The sequence below is a fragment of the Pongo abelii genome, chromosome 3 (genome assembly GCF_028885655.2).
Source record: "Pongo abelii isolate AG06213 chromosome 3, NHGRI_mPonAbe1-v2.0_pri, whole genome shotgun sequence".
NCBI lineage: Eukaryota > Metazoa > Chordata > Mammalia > Primates > Hominidae > Pongo > Pongo abelii.
The window spans coordinates 165493473-165508454 of NC_071988.2; the positions used below are offsets into that span (position 1 = coordinate 165493473).

Consider the following 14982-nt stretch of genomic DNA (forward strand, 5'->3'; position numbering starts at 1 on the left):
CAGTGAGTCACGACTGTGACACTGCACTGCAGCCTAGGAGACAGGGCAAGCCACTGTCAAAAAACAAACAAACAAACAAACAGACAAAACCCCAGCAACAATCACTTTCAATACTTTTGTAAATATGCTTCCAACTTTTATCTACATTTTTGAACTGTTAAACAAAATTTTTCAGTTAACACTTCATAAATTAACATTCTTTGGCTAGGTGTGGTGGCTCATGCCTGTAACCCCAGCACTTTAGGAGGCCTAGGCGAGCAGATCACTTGAGACCAGGAGTTTGAGACTAGCCTGGCCAACACAGCAAAACCCTGTCTCTACTGAAAATACAAAAATTAGCCAGGCGTGGTAGTGCACACCTGTAATTCCAGCTACTCCGGAGGCTAAGTCATGAGAATCCTTTGAACCCAGGAGTTGGAGATTGCAGTGAGCCGAGATCACGCCACTGCACTGCAGTCTGGGCGACAGAGAGAAACTCTGTCTGAAAACAAAACAACACAAAACAACTATTATTCTACATTAATGGTTGTTAAAGGTTAATAGTTCATTTTCTGGGTGTATGACAATTTTAAAGACATAAGTTTTAATACTGGATTCAGCCTACTGTTGTTAGCTTTTTGCAGTTATATATAAGACTATGATGAACATCATTGTAGGTATTTATCTTTGCATATATCCTTAGACATTTCCTTATAGTCTAAGAACTAGCATTTTTAGTGGAGTGGGGACATTTTTCCAGATGTCCATTTAAGAATTATCATTCATTAGTTAAAAAATTTGCAGACTATATATTCAAAGGGGATCCCTTCTGTTTGGAATTCAGCATAACCAGTTAGCTCAAACCTCAACTCTCGAAAAATGTGTCTCCTTTACTCAACAAACATTTAGAGAATACTAAATATGAGGAATAAAAAAAGATAAATAAGACCCTGTACTGGGCAGGTAATCTACTGTAGTATGCAGATGCGTTATCAAACAGACTACAATGTATTTAAATTTTGTAAGAGATGAATGCACAAGGCCCTTAAGCTGCATTGAAGGCTGCCTAAGACAGTATACAAAATCAGTGCTGAATATTTGTTAACACTTAAGGAGAATGTACGTTTTAATTTTCATGTTTCATGCTTGAGGAAAAGATTACATCGCACCACCTATCTTCCCCATATATTGATTATTCGTGTTTCTCACTTCCATGGTAGTGTGCACGTTATTTGCTTACCTCTGGCATATAAATTCAGAAGAAATATCATTTAACTCTGTGCCTAAGGAGGGTATTTAGAAATAACTGACGCAGCTAACATAAGAAGGCAAAAATAAAAAAAAGAAAAAATCACACTAACGGACCTTTTTTTTTTTTTCCCTAACAACAAAAAACAGTGAGACGTCACTTGGGGTAACCACAACGTCGTCAAGGCTGTGGCGTCACGCCTCTAAGCGGATACGGCAGAAGTTTTGGGGCCAGACACAAGACTTCCAACTTTGAATGAGCAGCGCAAAACCCAGGCAAGTTTTCCGGTAGTGCCGCCGACCCCTGTCAGGCCCAGAAGACACAGCGAGAACCGTGAGCCGTTACTAAAGCCTAAAACACTGAGCTCGCGTCCTGCCAGGCAGCAGACGCACAAACCTACACCTCCTAGCGCTCCCTGGAGGTCCCGCCCACTCTTCTCTCCCGAGCCGGCTAGAGGTCTGGAAGAGGAGGGGCCAAGGGTGAGGAGGGCAGTATGCGCATGCGCGCTCAGGACCCAGTCGGTGAGCCAATAAGGAATCTCGCGAGTGTTGAAAGTCGGTGGCGTAGGTAGTCGTCCTGGATGCTGGCGAGATAGATGATATCTGCCGGAGGAAGAGGAGGAGGCGGCGAAGCGTTTTCCCAGCCTCAGTCTCTCTTTCGTTTTCTTTTTCCCTTCCCCCAACCCTCCGCCCTTCTCTAAATCAGCCCGCCTTCCTTGACCTCAGTGACCCGTCTGGCCCCGCCCACCCTCGTCGACGTGATTCCCGCCGTGAGGTAAGCGCCGGTGGAACCTAGAGCGCCGCGGAAGAGCAGAACGTTTGGGAGTGTGCAGCTCCTGGGCCCGGCTCAGGCCCGTCGCGGAGGCGCGGCGCGGGGGAGCGCTCGGGTGGGAGTCTCGCTCCTCCACCAGTTTATTGCGACGTAGCATCCAGGCCTAGGCCTCCCTGTCCATCCCCGCCGGACTCGGCCTCTGGCAGCAGGGGGTGACGCAGACGGAACATCATGTCGTCCGCGGCCGAGCCTCCGCCACCCCCGCCTCCCGAGAGCGCGCCTTCCAAGCCCGCAGCCTCGACCGCCAGCGGCGGGAGCAACAGCAGCAACAAAGGCGGCCCCGAAGGCGTCGCGGCGCAGGCGGTTGCGTCTGCGGCCGGCGCGGGTCCCGCAGACGCCGAGATGGAGGTGAGGGCGACTTGCGGCATGGGGAGCGGGTGCAGCAGGGAGGAGGAGCTGGCTCCTTCGCCGGATCGTGGCGGTAGGACCCAGAGCCGGGCTTCTCTCTCTGCACCAGACTCAGCTTCACACCCTGTGGATACGAAATGATGCTATCACTCTTGCTCCCTTGTTCTTAACCTATTCGAGCCAAGAAAAATGGATTTCCGGCTCTTCACATTTAAATTATTTGTCTCTTTCGTGCATCTTGACAAATCTTTGAACGCTCTCAATGAACAGATGTTCTTGGTTACCGTGGCCCAGGGGGACCCATCGTTTTTTTCCCCACTAGAATCCCATAATTCCCTCTCCTACCTCTGAATTTGGTTTTTAGTTTCTACCAAACTTCGGGGAAGGGCGAGGAGATGACCCCTTAGGAGCGGGATGCACGGGCGGGGTGAAGGAGGCATTTAAAAGCAGCGCGTCCGAGGACTTGGGCCTCTTTTTCTTCTTCCCGGTCCTTACAGGGGCGGTATCTGTTCTGAGCAGAAACAATGGCGAGAGCTGGATGGCCGAGTGCGCAGTGGGGATAAGCGGGGCGCAGCTGCTTCTGTGAAGGGAGAGAAGGCCCCTCCCAGGCACTATTCCACTGGAAGGGAAGCAACCAAGGCAGCAGCAGCTGTCTCGGATCCCCCATCTAATTTAGGGGGGATGAATAAGTGTAGGAATGAATTAGAGAACCAGGCGCAGTTAGTTGACCCTCAATCCGGCTCTTTTCTCTTTTGGCCTCTGGCCTTAAGAAAAAAAAAAAATTAGTACCACTCGCTGCCGAGACTTATGGGTTTGGGTTGGCCAGGGGATGCTGACAGTACTGAGGGGGCTGGAAAGATGGGGGAGGCTGCCAGGCGGGTAAATTGGATATGCTTCCAGGCTTTGCATCTGGGAACAAAGTAATTGCTCCTTCCAATTTTTATTCTTGGCCTTTGACCTGTTTTGAGATATTTGGTAAGTCGGAGCCCAAAGATTTCTGGGATTTTCCTATGCTTAGACAGAATGAAAGTAATACTGCTCCGAAGATGAGTCTTGATGCAGAATCATTATACAGTAAGGAAATGGTAGCGTAATTTACCATTGAGGCTTTTGGCACAGTAGTTATATTTGGGTAGCTGAGGTTAAGTAACATTAATGTTAGTAATCATTTAAAGAACTCTTAGTGGTGAGGGTAGGTTTAGTGACATAGGAACTCCTGATAGTTCCTGTAGTTTTGAGTGATTAAGATAAGATTACTTTCAAATTAAAATATATTCAGTGTTGTCTTTTTTTCCTTAAGGAAATGGTTCTTTTGGGTTACTAGGGCTCTTTAACTTGGATTCCTGTTCCAAGGCTTAAGGGGTTTGACACAAAGCAATTATGTGTAAATGTGCAGTTCTCTACAAAAATCTGTTTATAGTTTTCCTCAGCTTCTCAAAGGGGTCTGCCATCCAAACTTTGGAAAAATGAATGTTTCACCAGACGTCTTAATATCTGAATGCAGAGTAATTTTAAGCCTAAAGCTTAAAACATTTTTGACTTGAAGTTGCTATTTTAAATGAAATTTTGATTTCATTTAAATTTAAATGAAGTTGCTATTTTAAATGAAAATTGATTTTAAGTTCAAACGTGAGTATAGATGTTATCACTACCGTATTAAATTAGTGATATTTTCATTTGCCAGATGGGGAAATTGAGTTCTGCTAGGTAGAACCTGTGATAAAACTCGGATCTGCCTTTAAAAGTGAGCCGTTTCCCACCCATCTTGCTCTGCCATGTTCTTACCAAAAAAACATATTTGGCGGTTCAATTTATTGAATAACATAGTTATTTTTACCTTCCTAGTATAGAAATATTAGGAATTTTATTTTTTTATCCATCTTATCACTGACTCATTTCTTTTATTTGGTTGACATTATAGTGTGATTTTTTTTTTTTTGTCTTTTAAAATGTACCGTCAGTTTCCTGTTTAACAAAATTCAGAATTACTGCAATTCATGATATAAACTAAGTTTGAGCACACATGCTTAATATATATGTCACACCTTAATCTGTTTTGCACTTGGAAAATGAATATTTTATAAATGACTTTTTCTTGTTTGGAAGTATGATCTAAGGTGTTTTTCTAAAATCACAGAATAAACCCAGCATTCATGATTTTTTTGTGTGTGTGTGAGACAAAGCTGATTTTCCCAGAAATAGCCTTCCTATGTATTCCGTTACTTTTTTTTCTTTTTGCTTGATACTAATAGGTCAATGGAGCACTTGCTTTTTAGTTATCCTTTTGGCAGTGTGGAACTCTTCTGTGTTCATCCTCATCTCTATTGACTAGATTGATTAAATATCCACCTATGTGCCAATAATGTGATGTCAAGATGCCTGAAGCACATTTTATTTTTGTAGGTTGCATTTCATGGCATTTTGGAATTTTGTAAACTGGACTGGGTAGGTGGCTTTGTCACTTACATATGGAGACCAGAGATTTATGATGAACATAGGGTCACAGAAGTACCAAGGGTCTTAACAATGAAGTTAGACTTGACTTAAGGTCATTTTAGCTTTTATTCCAGTACCATACCAGGTCTCCTCCCCACAACTTTTTGGTCACAGATAGTTTTATTATAGCATGTATTGCCTAGCATAGATTTGTGCATCATTAATGAAGATTACTTCTGCCAATTTTTTTTAATGGATGAATAGAACTTTGCAGTGTAGAAGTTGTTGATTTTTGTTGCTTTTGACATATGAATGTCAGGATAAATAAATTTGCAAGAATAATATTTATTATATTATTATTATATTATATTATATTAGTTAGAGTATTCAATTTAGGCTGCGAGATAAAGTTTTTGTAATATTCCAGAAGGTGGAAATCAGGGTGACTAATCCTGATTTCTTTGTAGACATTTGTGTAGTAGCACAGTAGATACTGTAGTTTTATGACAAAAAGGGAACTTTTCCCCACATTTTATACTGTTTAATTTGGTTTCATGGTTATTACAGAAAAAGAGAAACAGATTGGCTTGTATTAAATGTAGTTTTCTTTTAGGATGATGAAGATAATCTTGTGTTCTAATCTTGGCAACAACCATACAGTTTACATATATGGGTTAAATAGGTTGTTATCCCCATAGTATCTAATATCATTTTATCAGTTTTTCTGTTAGCTTAGATGACAACCGTTTAAGTTTCTAGGAGTTTGGGGTGAGAATATATTATTTAAGATGTGTTTTGGTTAGAAATTGGTCTATAATGGTATGTTTACTATTTTTGAAGACCAATTCTATTCAATTTTTTCTTTTTACCAGGAGGTATTTGATGATGCGTCACCTGGAAAGCAAAAGGAAATCCAAGAACCAGATCCTACCTATGAAGAAAAAATGGTATGTTCTAGGCTTATGAATAGAGTCTATAAGGAAAACTTTTTATTAGGTGATTAAATGTACTAAACATTTATCTTAGTCCATTTTGTGTTACAACAATACCACAGACTGGGTAATTTATAAAGAAACAAAATTTATTTCTTAGAGTTCTGGGGGCTGGGAAGTCCAAGGTCAAGGCCAGCATTTGCTGAGGGCCTTCTTGCAGTGTCATTGTATGGAGGAAGGCCAAGAGAAGAGAGCAAGATAGGACTGAACTTTCTTTTATAACAAGCCCAGTGGTGATAACCTCCTCCTGAGATAATGACAGTAATCTTTTCCTAATCACCTCTTATTGGGCCCTACCTCCCAGCACTGTTGCATTGGGGATTAAATTACAACATGGGGGATTTGGAGGGGGACACAGTCAAACCATAACAATGTCTGTTTAATTTTTATAATTATGGCACAGATATCCATTTGAAATATGTGTAATATGGAATACTATAACTTCCATATCTTATGTGTCTATGTAAACCAAATGGAAGTATTGTATGAATTAACATAATATGATGTCATTATCTAGTTATGTTAACAACACCTTTAAAAATTTAACCTTGGAAGTGAGGTGAAGACCAGAATAATTACTCAGTGTATGTTTATTCTGCACCTGACTAGCATTGTACTCTGCTAGTTACCAAAAAAAGAAATATGCTCCTTGTTCACAGCATTTTTATATTATAGATGAGATCTTTACAAAAAGAACATGACATTATATTGGAGTCATTGAAGTCCCAGTTCACGTTCTGTATCTTCTAAGAAACTTCTCAAAACTATGACTTGACTTAAACAGTACCTACACAGAGCTTTAAATTTAAATTCAGTTTTAATAATAGTAATAGTGGCTAACAGTGAATGTTTACTCCGTATCTGGCCCTGTTATGAATGCTTTATATGGATTAAACTCATTTAATTGTATTGAAATCTCAAAAAGTTAAAATAACAATGTATTAAATAAGAATACCACTACACAGTGTGCTCCTGTAGGGTAAGAACAGTGTCGTAATCTTTTTTTCTGTCTTCAGTACCCAGAACAGTATCTGGCACATAGCAGATCTTACATATTTTTTAAAACTTTTTTTTTTTTCTTGTCCTTTGACTTTCTCTTCCAAATCAGTAAATATTTTTGAATCTCTTAAATAGCTTCAAAATCTTAAAATTATGGTATGTATTTTATGTGCATGTATAATATGCACAATACATATAACACTACCTAAATTATAAATGTTATATCTTTAGGTTTGATTTGTTACATATTTTACATATGTATATATGTAACTGTCACCTTTTTTGCTATCAAACTTAGAGGAAAAATAGATTTGCCGCTTTTTTTTAAAGTGAATACTACTGTGAATACAGTCTACATATTTTAATACTGCTTTAACCCTTTATAATTTAGATTCTGACACACTCTGCCAGTGAATCTAATTGCCAATTCTGAGGCTTAGTTTTAGTTTCTTGATTTGTGCTTGACATTGTTGACCATTCTTCAAAAATCTTGACTTGCCTTGAAAGACATTTTTTCCCTTGATAATATCCTCTTTGCTTTTTTATTCCTTTGTCCTTCCTTATTAAAATTTGAACATTTCTTCCTAGACAGTTTGATTCTTACTGGTTTTTACCTGGTATCTTTAAACTGAATATTTTCAAATACTTAACCTCTAGCCCAGAAGCCTGTAATCAGTATTTTCATTTACTTTAAAATCCTATTCATACCTCTTACTTGAGAATATCCAAAACTGAATTCATAATTTTTACTTAGCATACCTTAGTGTTACCTCAATGAGTGAAAGTTCCTCTTCAGGTATACTCAAGATGTTCATGACAGTACTGCATACTTTTTAACAATAAGTTTACTTACGAGTTTATTCTCTTTTCCATATCACCCTAGTTTAGTATTTTTTTTATTATTGCATGGATTATTTTGTGCTTCTGTATTTGCCTCCTTTCTTATGATCTGGCCCCTTCCAAGTTTCTTAACATTTTTGCAAAATATTATTTATGACACAAATTTGACTGTGAAATGGAGGTTTTTCAGTGGCTCTCTACAATGCTTTTCATTTTCTTAGTGGCCTTTATTGGAACTCTTTTCGTTTCTTCCAGGTTTTTCAGTCTTCCAGCATTATTTCCTTTTTTGACATCATGATCTTCACCTGCACAGTTTTCTTCTAAGCAAGAAGCTCCCTTGTCATCTGCTAGTTCCTAACCATAGATAAGTTCACTATCCACTCCTCGTTCTTGAGCCCAGAATGCTGAGTACTACTTCAGAAAACTAAATACTAGTGCTGATTGGTGCCAGTATAAGTTTATGGTTTTTATTTTCTTGGACCTTGAGTATTTATTGCCTATCAGTCTCATTTAGCCATTCTAAAATGTGCCCACTCTGATCAATCTTTCTTCTCCATTTCTACCATGCCCTCATTTTCAGTCTTCCTCTGCAAATAATTGCAGGCCTGTCTTTATTTTCTTTCTCTTTTCAAACATATGTATAGCCTCTATTATCCTACCTCATTCTTCCTGTTTCAGAGAAAGAAGCTAGTCCAAAGCTATTCACTTTAATTTCCGTTTGATTTTATAATTGATTTCTTTCAGGTTCCTAATCATACTCTCGTTTCTGCTTTTTAGGTTTAGTTTTTCTCCCTCAAGACATTTCAGTTTTAACCTTTTCATTCTTTCAAGCAGTTTATCTTGATTCCAAACATAATTAGAATAATTATTTTTTCAGTCCAAACATCTTGTAGATGCGTGCTCTTGGCTTTTGTTTCATTATAAATTAAGAAATGTAATTATGTAAAATACGCATTCACATATGTATCTTGTTCAGCACTTTAAAAACAGTCTGTAATCTTGGAAAACATAAATAACGGTGGCTTGTCATCTGTAGGACATTACTGGGTTCTAGCATGTTCACAGTCTTGTTACTGTGCAGATTCATTTGCTGCTATGACTGCCATTTGTGACCCAATGAAACACTGTAACCATGTGCCTTCCTAATAGCAAATTGGGCTTCAGTTTTTACATTGGTGTGACCTTAAAAAATGATTGTGTTCCTTTTAAAAATACGTAGTTCTTACAGCATTATGGCATTTGGATACTTCTTGTGTTTGCTAGGTAAAATGTGTTTTTATAATTCATTCCCAAACTGACATTTTAAACATTTATAGACAGAGATGTTGAGTAGTTGGTTTCCCTGTTTATTGAGCTTTTGCTTCTCCTTTGTTTCATCAAACTATTATTGTTTCTGTATAAAGGCTGTCCAATGGCTCCCAATTTCATTATTTTTATGAAAATTTGTCTTCAAGGCTCTTAAGGTTTTTTTGCCCAAGTAAATTTCTTCCATTTTCTCGGTATTATAATAGGGAACATTCAAAGGGGCAGATGGCAGATACGAAAGGAAGGAATAGTATCAGTCCCAATACCGTTTTAAAATTTGTCACAGCCTAACTAATGAATGACCAATGCATTTTTTCCAGCTTCTGAGTAAATTCACTTGTATTGCACTGTGTTTAATATTTTAAAAATTGTTCTGATCAACTATATTGAAGTATAATTGACATAAAATAATTTTAAGTTTGTAATTCAATGAGTTTTAGCAAATATTTATTTAAATACCGTCACAATCATGATGCAGAGCAGTTCCATCATCCCCAAAAAGTTTGCTCCTGCTCTTTTCTAATCAGTTCTTGCTCCCACCTCCTTGCCACTTCTGATCTGCTTTCTGTCACTAGTTAGCATTTCATTTAAGTGGAATCATACAGCATGTAGTCTTTTGTGTTTGGCTTCTTTCACTTTGCATAGTGCTTTTGAAACTCATCCATGTTGTTGCATTTATCTGTAGTTCTCTTTTTTTTTTTTTGCTGAGTTCATTGTATGGAGGCATGCTGAAACTTTGATTTCTGAAGTTTTAATTGATACTCTGATAAAATGTATCTTAAATTTTTTTTTTCAGCAAACTGACCGGGCAAATAGATTCGAGTATTTATTAAAGCAGACAGAACTTTTTGCACATTTCATTCAACCTGCTGCTCAGAAGACTCCAACTTCACCTTTGAAGATGAAACCAGGGCGCCCACGAATAAAAAAAGATGAGAAGCAGAACTTACTGTCTGTTGGCGAGTGAGTAATAGTTTAAACTTCATAGTTCAACCAAACTTATTTTTGTTAGTCTTCAGTAGAAGCATAAAATCACTATGATAAATAACTTAAAAAATTATTTTAGTGCCATTATTTATTTGGCCCTGTTTGGCTTGGCATGATTTAGCCATAAATGTGTAAGTATATAAAAATATGCATAACGGTTAGAGCACAGTGGCTCTTGCCTGTAATCCCAGCATTTTGGGACGCGAAGGTGGGAGGATTGCTTGAGTCCGGGAGTTATGAGAGCAGCCTGGGCAACGTAGGGAGATCCCATCTCTGCAAAAAAAAAAAAAAAGAAAAAAACAAGAAAACTGTATAATGCCTTATTTTTTGTAGCATTATATAGTTTATGAATTGTAACAATCATGTTGAGTATGGAATTTAGCTGTCATGTCATTCCTCAGAGAGGAAACAAATGCAGAGAATAAGTGGCTTGTTTAACATCACATTGAAGAATGATCCAGACTTGAATTTGAATCTGACTTGGGTGTGCTCTGGGCTCCTCCATCACATACAGATGTTGACAGTATTTTATCTAAAGTGTGGTGTGTGGGATATTGTGATGACTTACATCACAGCAGCTTGTTTAAAATTTTTATTGCATACTTAGTTGTTTTTGTATAAATTGAAGTCACAGCCTAACTGTGACTTCCTTTGTATGCTGTCCTTTGGTGGTGGTTGAAAATAATTCTTACATGTTGAATTTGGAAATTCTCTAGAATTTTCATTCTGGTTGGATAAAATTAGTAATAGTAGATTAGGGCAGTCTTGGCTCCCTGAAATGGCTTTGTGTAATTCCCAAAGTGAAAACTGTGATTAGTAATTAAAATACAAAAGATTGTTTAAAAGAAGAAGTATCAACAAGGTTAAATTCACTACACAGTTTGTTGAAAGAGGGAAGTATGATCTTTGTCTTGAAGGGGTTATCGTTGTAAGCATAATACCTTTTATTTGGGGTATTCCACTCATTCAGTATATCTTATTTCTCATCCATGGTGACCAAAGCACTATTTTAATACTTAACGAAACTTTGAAAGAGACAATTTTGCCCTTCAGCTGTGTTTAAAATATTTCAGACTTCAGAAGTTTGCATTAGTGTCATGGCATGAAACTGGAAACTACTGTACTGAATATTGTTATGGGATAGTCAGTATGATGTCTCGAAAAGAAACACTTCTGTTATTCTTTTTTATTATTATCCTAATTTATCTTTTTTATAAGATAAAAAAGATTCTATTGGAAATAGTAATAATAAATTGTTAGGCTTGATGTATTAAATAGTGTTATTAGGGAAAAGAGTCCTAGTTAACAGATTTCTTTACTCCTCAAACCATCTTAAATGGGAAGCTAATTTACCTAAAGTAATGAGGGTCATAGTATTGTCTTTGAGTATCAGGAATACATTTTTTAAAATCTTTTTTTGTTTGTTTGTTTTTATTGAGACAGAGTCTTGCTCTGTGGCCCAGGCTGGAGTGCAGTGGTGTGATCTCGGTTCACTGCAAGTTCTGCCTCTGGGGTTCAAGCGATTCTTGTACCTCAGCTGGGATTACAGGCTCACGCCACCACACCCAGCTCATTTTTGTATTTTTGGTAGAGATGGGGTTTCACCATGTTGGCCAGGCTAGTTTCGAACTTCTGACCTCAAGTGATCCACCCACCTCGGCCTCTTAAAGTGTTGGGATTACAGGTGTGAGCCACCGTGCCTGGCCAGGAATACGTTTTTTTTTTTTTTTTTAAGTCATTCACGATTATATTCAATTTTTAACAATAAATGACATCTCAGCTTTTAAGTTTTACAACTGTAATAATCAAACATTTTGAGAGTAACTATAAAGGATATTTTATAAAAATAATTTAAAATTATCTCCCAGTTCATGGAGAATAAATAGGGGATGGAAGTAGATCTTTGTACTCAATTTCATAGGCTCAGAATGCAGAGAAGTACGAGGAATAACAGACTAGGATGTACTGATTATGATTAGAAGCATATATAACAAACAAGAAGGCCCTTGAATTTCTGAGGAATGCTTCTATCTTGGAAGGCCACTTATCCTTTTACCAAGCATGTGGTTTTGGTAGAAATGAAGTTACAAATTAGATTCAGCAGTCTGAACAGAGGGCATAACGTACCTTTTTCTAAATAAGATGAAAATATTTGTTGAAAGTGTCAGAATTGGGGAGTAAGTATTAATAGTTTTACTGAACCGAGCCTTTTAGAGATTAATTGGCAGTATTAAAACTTGAGAAAATCAGTTTTTAAGGGGGTGTATCTGATTCTCTTAGGATGTAGAATTTAGATGTGTATTTAAAAATTTTTTCGATGAATCCGTGGACACTGCTTAAATTTCTGAGTCCTTATGCTGCAGCTTTTGCTCAAAGTTACAATTTTAAACATGTGGTTTCTGGAACTTTGTTTTCCTTGGCAAAAAGATTTTTAAAAAGGTACACTTTAAAATTCAAATAATGAGATTTTCTGACTACATAGTTCTTGAAATTTGACTGTCGTATTTGAGTTTATTGGGTTCTGGTTAATGTATAGTACTGCTGTATTTTAATAACTAATGTATATTTTAAATAATTATTTAAAACATTGCAGATTTAAATTTACTCATATTTTCTACTGTCCACTGGTTGATGCCTGTTAAAAATTTAATTTTGTGGAATCTTGGTCAGCCACTTGACTATGATGTTTAAACAAAAAGTAGCTGATAATTAAAGCCAAAACTCAAATCAGGTTATTTTATTTTCATCTTAACAGTTACCGACACCGTAGAACAGAGCAAGAGGAAGATGAAGAGCTATTAACAGAAAGCTCCAAAGCAACCAATGTTTGCACTCGATTTGAAGACTCTCCATCATGTATGTTAAACACACTTGATTTTTTAAAAACGTTGCCCTTTGTGACCTCCTTTGGTTAATGTTTTGGATTTGTGTTGGCTACTATTTGTGAAGCAAATTTTTAGTAATCTTAGATGTTTATTGGTTGTGAAATAAACTTCAGATTTTGATGAAGATGAGAGCATATTATAGGATAGTAGTGCTGTATTTCAAAGTTATATAAAATGTCATTGTGTTTGTTATTGCCCTGAAGTATATGTAAAACTAGGGATCGTTTTGCTTTATATTTGTCCCACATAAGAAAACTAATTTATTTAAAAAAAGGTACTTCATGAACACATTTGCTTACTTTTGATGTTTTTATATTAATTTGTTTTAATTTTTTGTGAAATGTATTTGTTTATTGGTTAGCTTTTTATCCTCAAGTGTTTTTCAAAAGGAGATGGGGGCTACACTGTGTACATATTAAAAAAGAAAAATCAGGTGACTGTTATGTATATTTGGTAATTATTCTGGGGAGCAAAATAAGTAGTATACCCTGAAAGAGAGTGCATTGGAATGTATAAGATATATTGGATAAGGAACTTAGGAATTTCCTATTTCTTTTTTTTTACTAGAAAGAAAATAAAATCCCCAGATAACCTGTATCTGGTCTTTGTGAAAGCTGAAAATACTCGGTTAGGAACACTTGGTTTTTCATTAAAAAGACAAGAGGTCAAAGAGTCTCTCAGACCAGTATATGGGTAATATAAGAACTGAGTTGTTGGAGTGGGTACTCTGATGCCCGCAGTCATGTTTCCCGCACTTGGTTATCTTCCATGTCCAGCTTTTCCACTTCAGACCATGGCAGCTACCTCTAGTATTTTGGAACTTGCAGAGTTCCTATTCTTCAAGAATCCATTAGTAATGAAAATAAAGTCAGTAGATATGTGTAGGCCCAGATGAAGAGATTGCCTTGTATTTCTTGTCTTAAAAATATGTATTGTGCTTTTCTTTTGTTCTTAGATGTAAAATGGGGTAAACTGAGAGATTATCAGGTCCGAGGATTAAACTGGCTCATTTCTTTGTATGAGAATGGCATCAATGGTATCCTTGCAGATGAAATGGTATGTGTTGGTAGTTTTTTTGAAGGGTATGTTTTGTATTTAAAATATCTTATGCATTGATAAAAGTTTCTTACAGTCTACAACTGTTAGCAAGTGGATCCTCTCAGAAACTAGTATAAGCAGCTTGCCTTAGTTGCATAAGTGTGATCTGTATTTTAATTGTGAGAAATTTCCATCTATGAAAATATAATAAATTTAAAAAGAATACATTTGAGAAACATGTTTTTGGATGACTTTTATAGTACAATGATTTATTTGCTTCCAGTTTTGTAAAACAAAAGTGAGGTCATTAGTTTATAACCGATAAATATTTTTTCCAGGTGGTAGCTTGTACAATTCTTAGAAAACATGTATCTTTTGTTAACTACTAGTTATGTAATGAATGTTTAAAAAAGTTTCCTTATTGCTATAGTGCTAAAACGTTTAATTGGTTGGAGAAAGTATGAAGTCAAAAGAAATGTGTTTCAATGCTAGCTCTGCTAGATGGCTTTGGGAATGTCACTTAAACGGGGCCTTATGCGGGTGATAATAATACCTCCTTTAGAGACTTGTGAAAATTATATGACATAACACTTACAAACTTTGATATATGTGAAGTTTTTGCCATTTATTAACTGTTATAAATATGTAGCATTTCTTTTGAACATTTCTATATGTTAGGAGGTATAATTGTGAAATAATATTTTTGTTTTTCACTGCTTCATGGTTATTTTGAAATCTTTCAGGGCCTAGGAAAGACTCTTCAAACAATTTCTCTTCTTGGGTACATGAAACATTATAGAAACATTCCTGGTCCTCATATGGTTTTGGTCCCTAAGTCTACATTACACAACTGGATGAGTGAATTCAAGAGATGGGTACCAACACTTAGATCTGTTTGTTTGATAGGAGATAAAGAACAAAGAGTAAGTTTCTAGTATTTCATTACATTTTTGATGCTAAAATAATTTGAATTCAGGCTTGGGTATGGGTATAGCTGGAAGAAGGATAAAAGAGACGGGATCTTCGCAAATATTAGTATTTACAAATGTAGCATTGTCTTGGTGGATAAAAAACAGCACTTTGGGAGGCCGAG

General features: G+C 36.8%; 1 protein-coding gene across 2 annotated transcripts in view; it reads left to right on the plus strand.

Annotated features, from left to right (window-relative positions):
* The first annotated feature begins 1337 nt into the window (after positions 1 to 1337).
* Positions 1338 to 14982, plus strand: part of SMARCA5 (SWI/SNF related, matrix associated, actin dependent regulator of chromatin, subfamily a, member 5) — a 41379-nt gene continuing 27734 nt past the window's right edge. The window contains exons 1-6 of one of the 2 annotated variants that reach the window (XM_024245931.3): positions 1338 to 2407; positions 5716 to 5790; positions 9776 to 9942; positions 12722 to 12822; positions 13807 to 13907; positions 14633 to 14812. In XM_024245931.3, coding sequence (XP_024101699.1) covers positions 2231 to 2407; positions 5716 to 5790; positions 9776 to 9942; positions 12722 to 12822; positions 13807 to 13907; positions 14633 to 14812 — 801 coding nt within the window. In that variant the 5' untranslated portion in view covers positions 1338 to 2230. The remainder of the gene's footprint in view (positions 2408 to 5715; positions 5791 to 9775; positions 9943 to 12721; positions 12823 to 13806; positions 13908 to 14632; positions 14813 to 14982) is intronic. The other variant, XM_063723676.1, reaches the window with a different exon arrangement.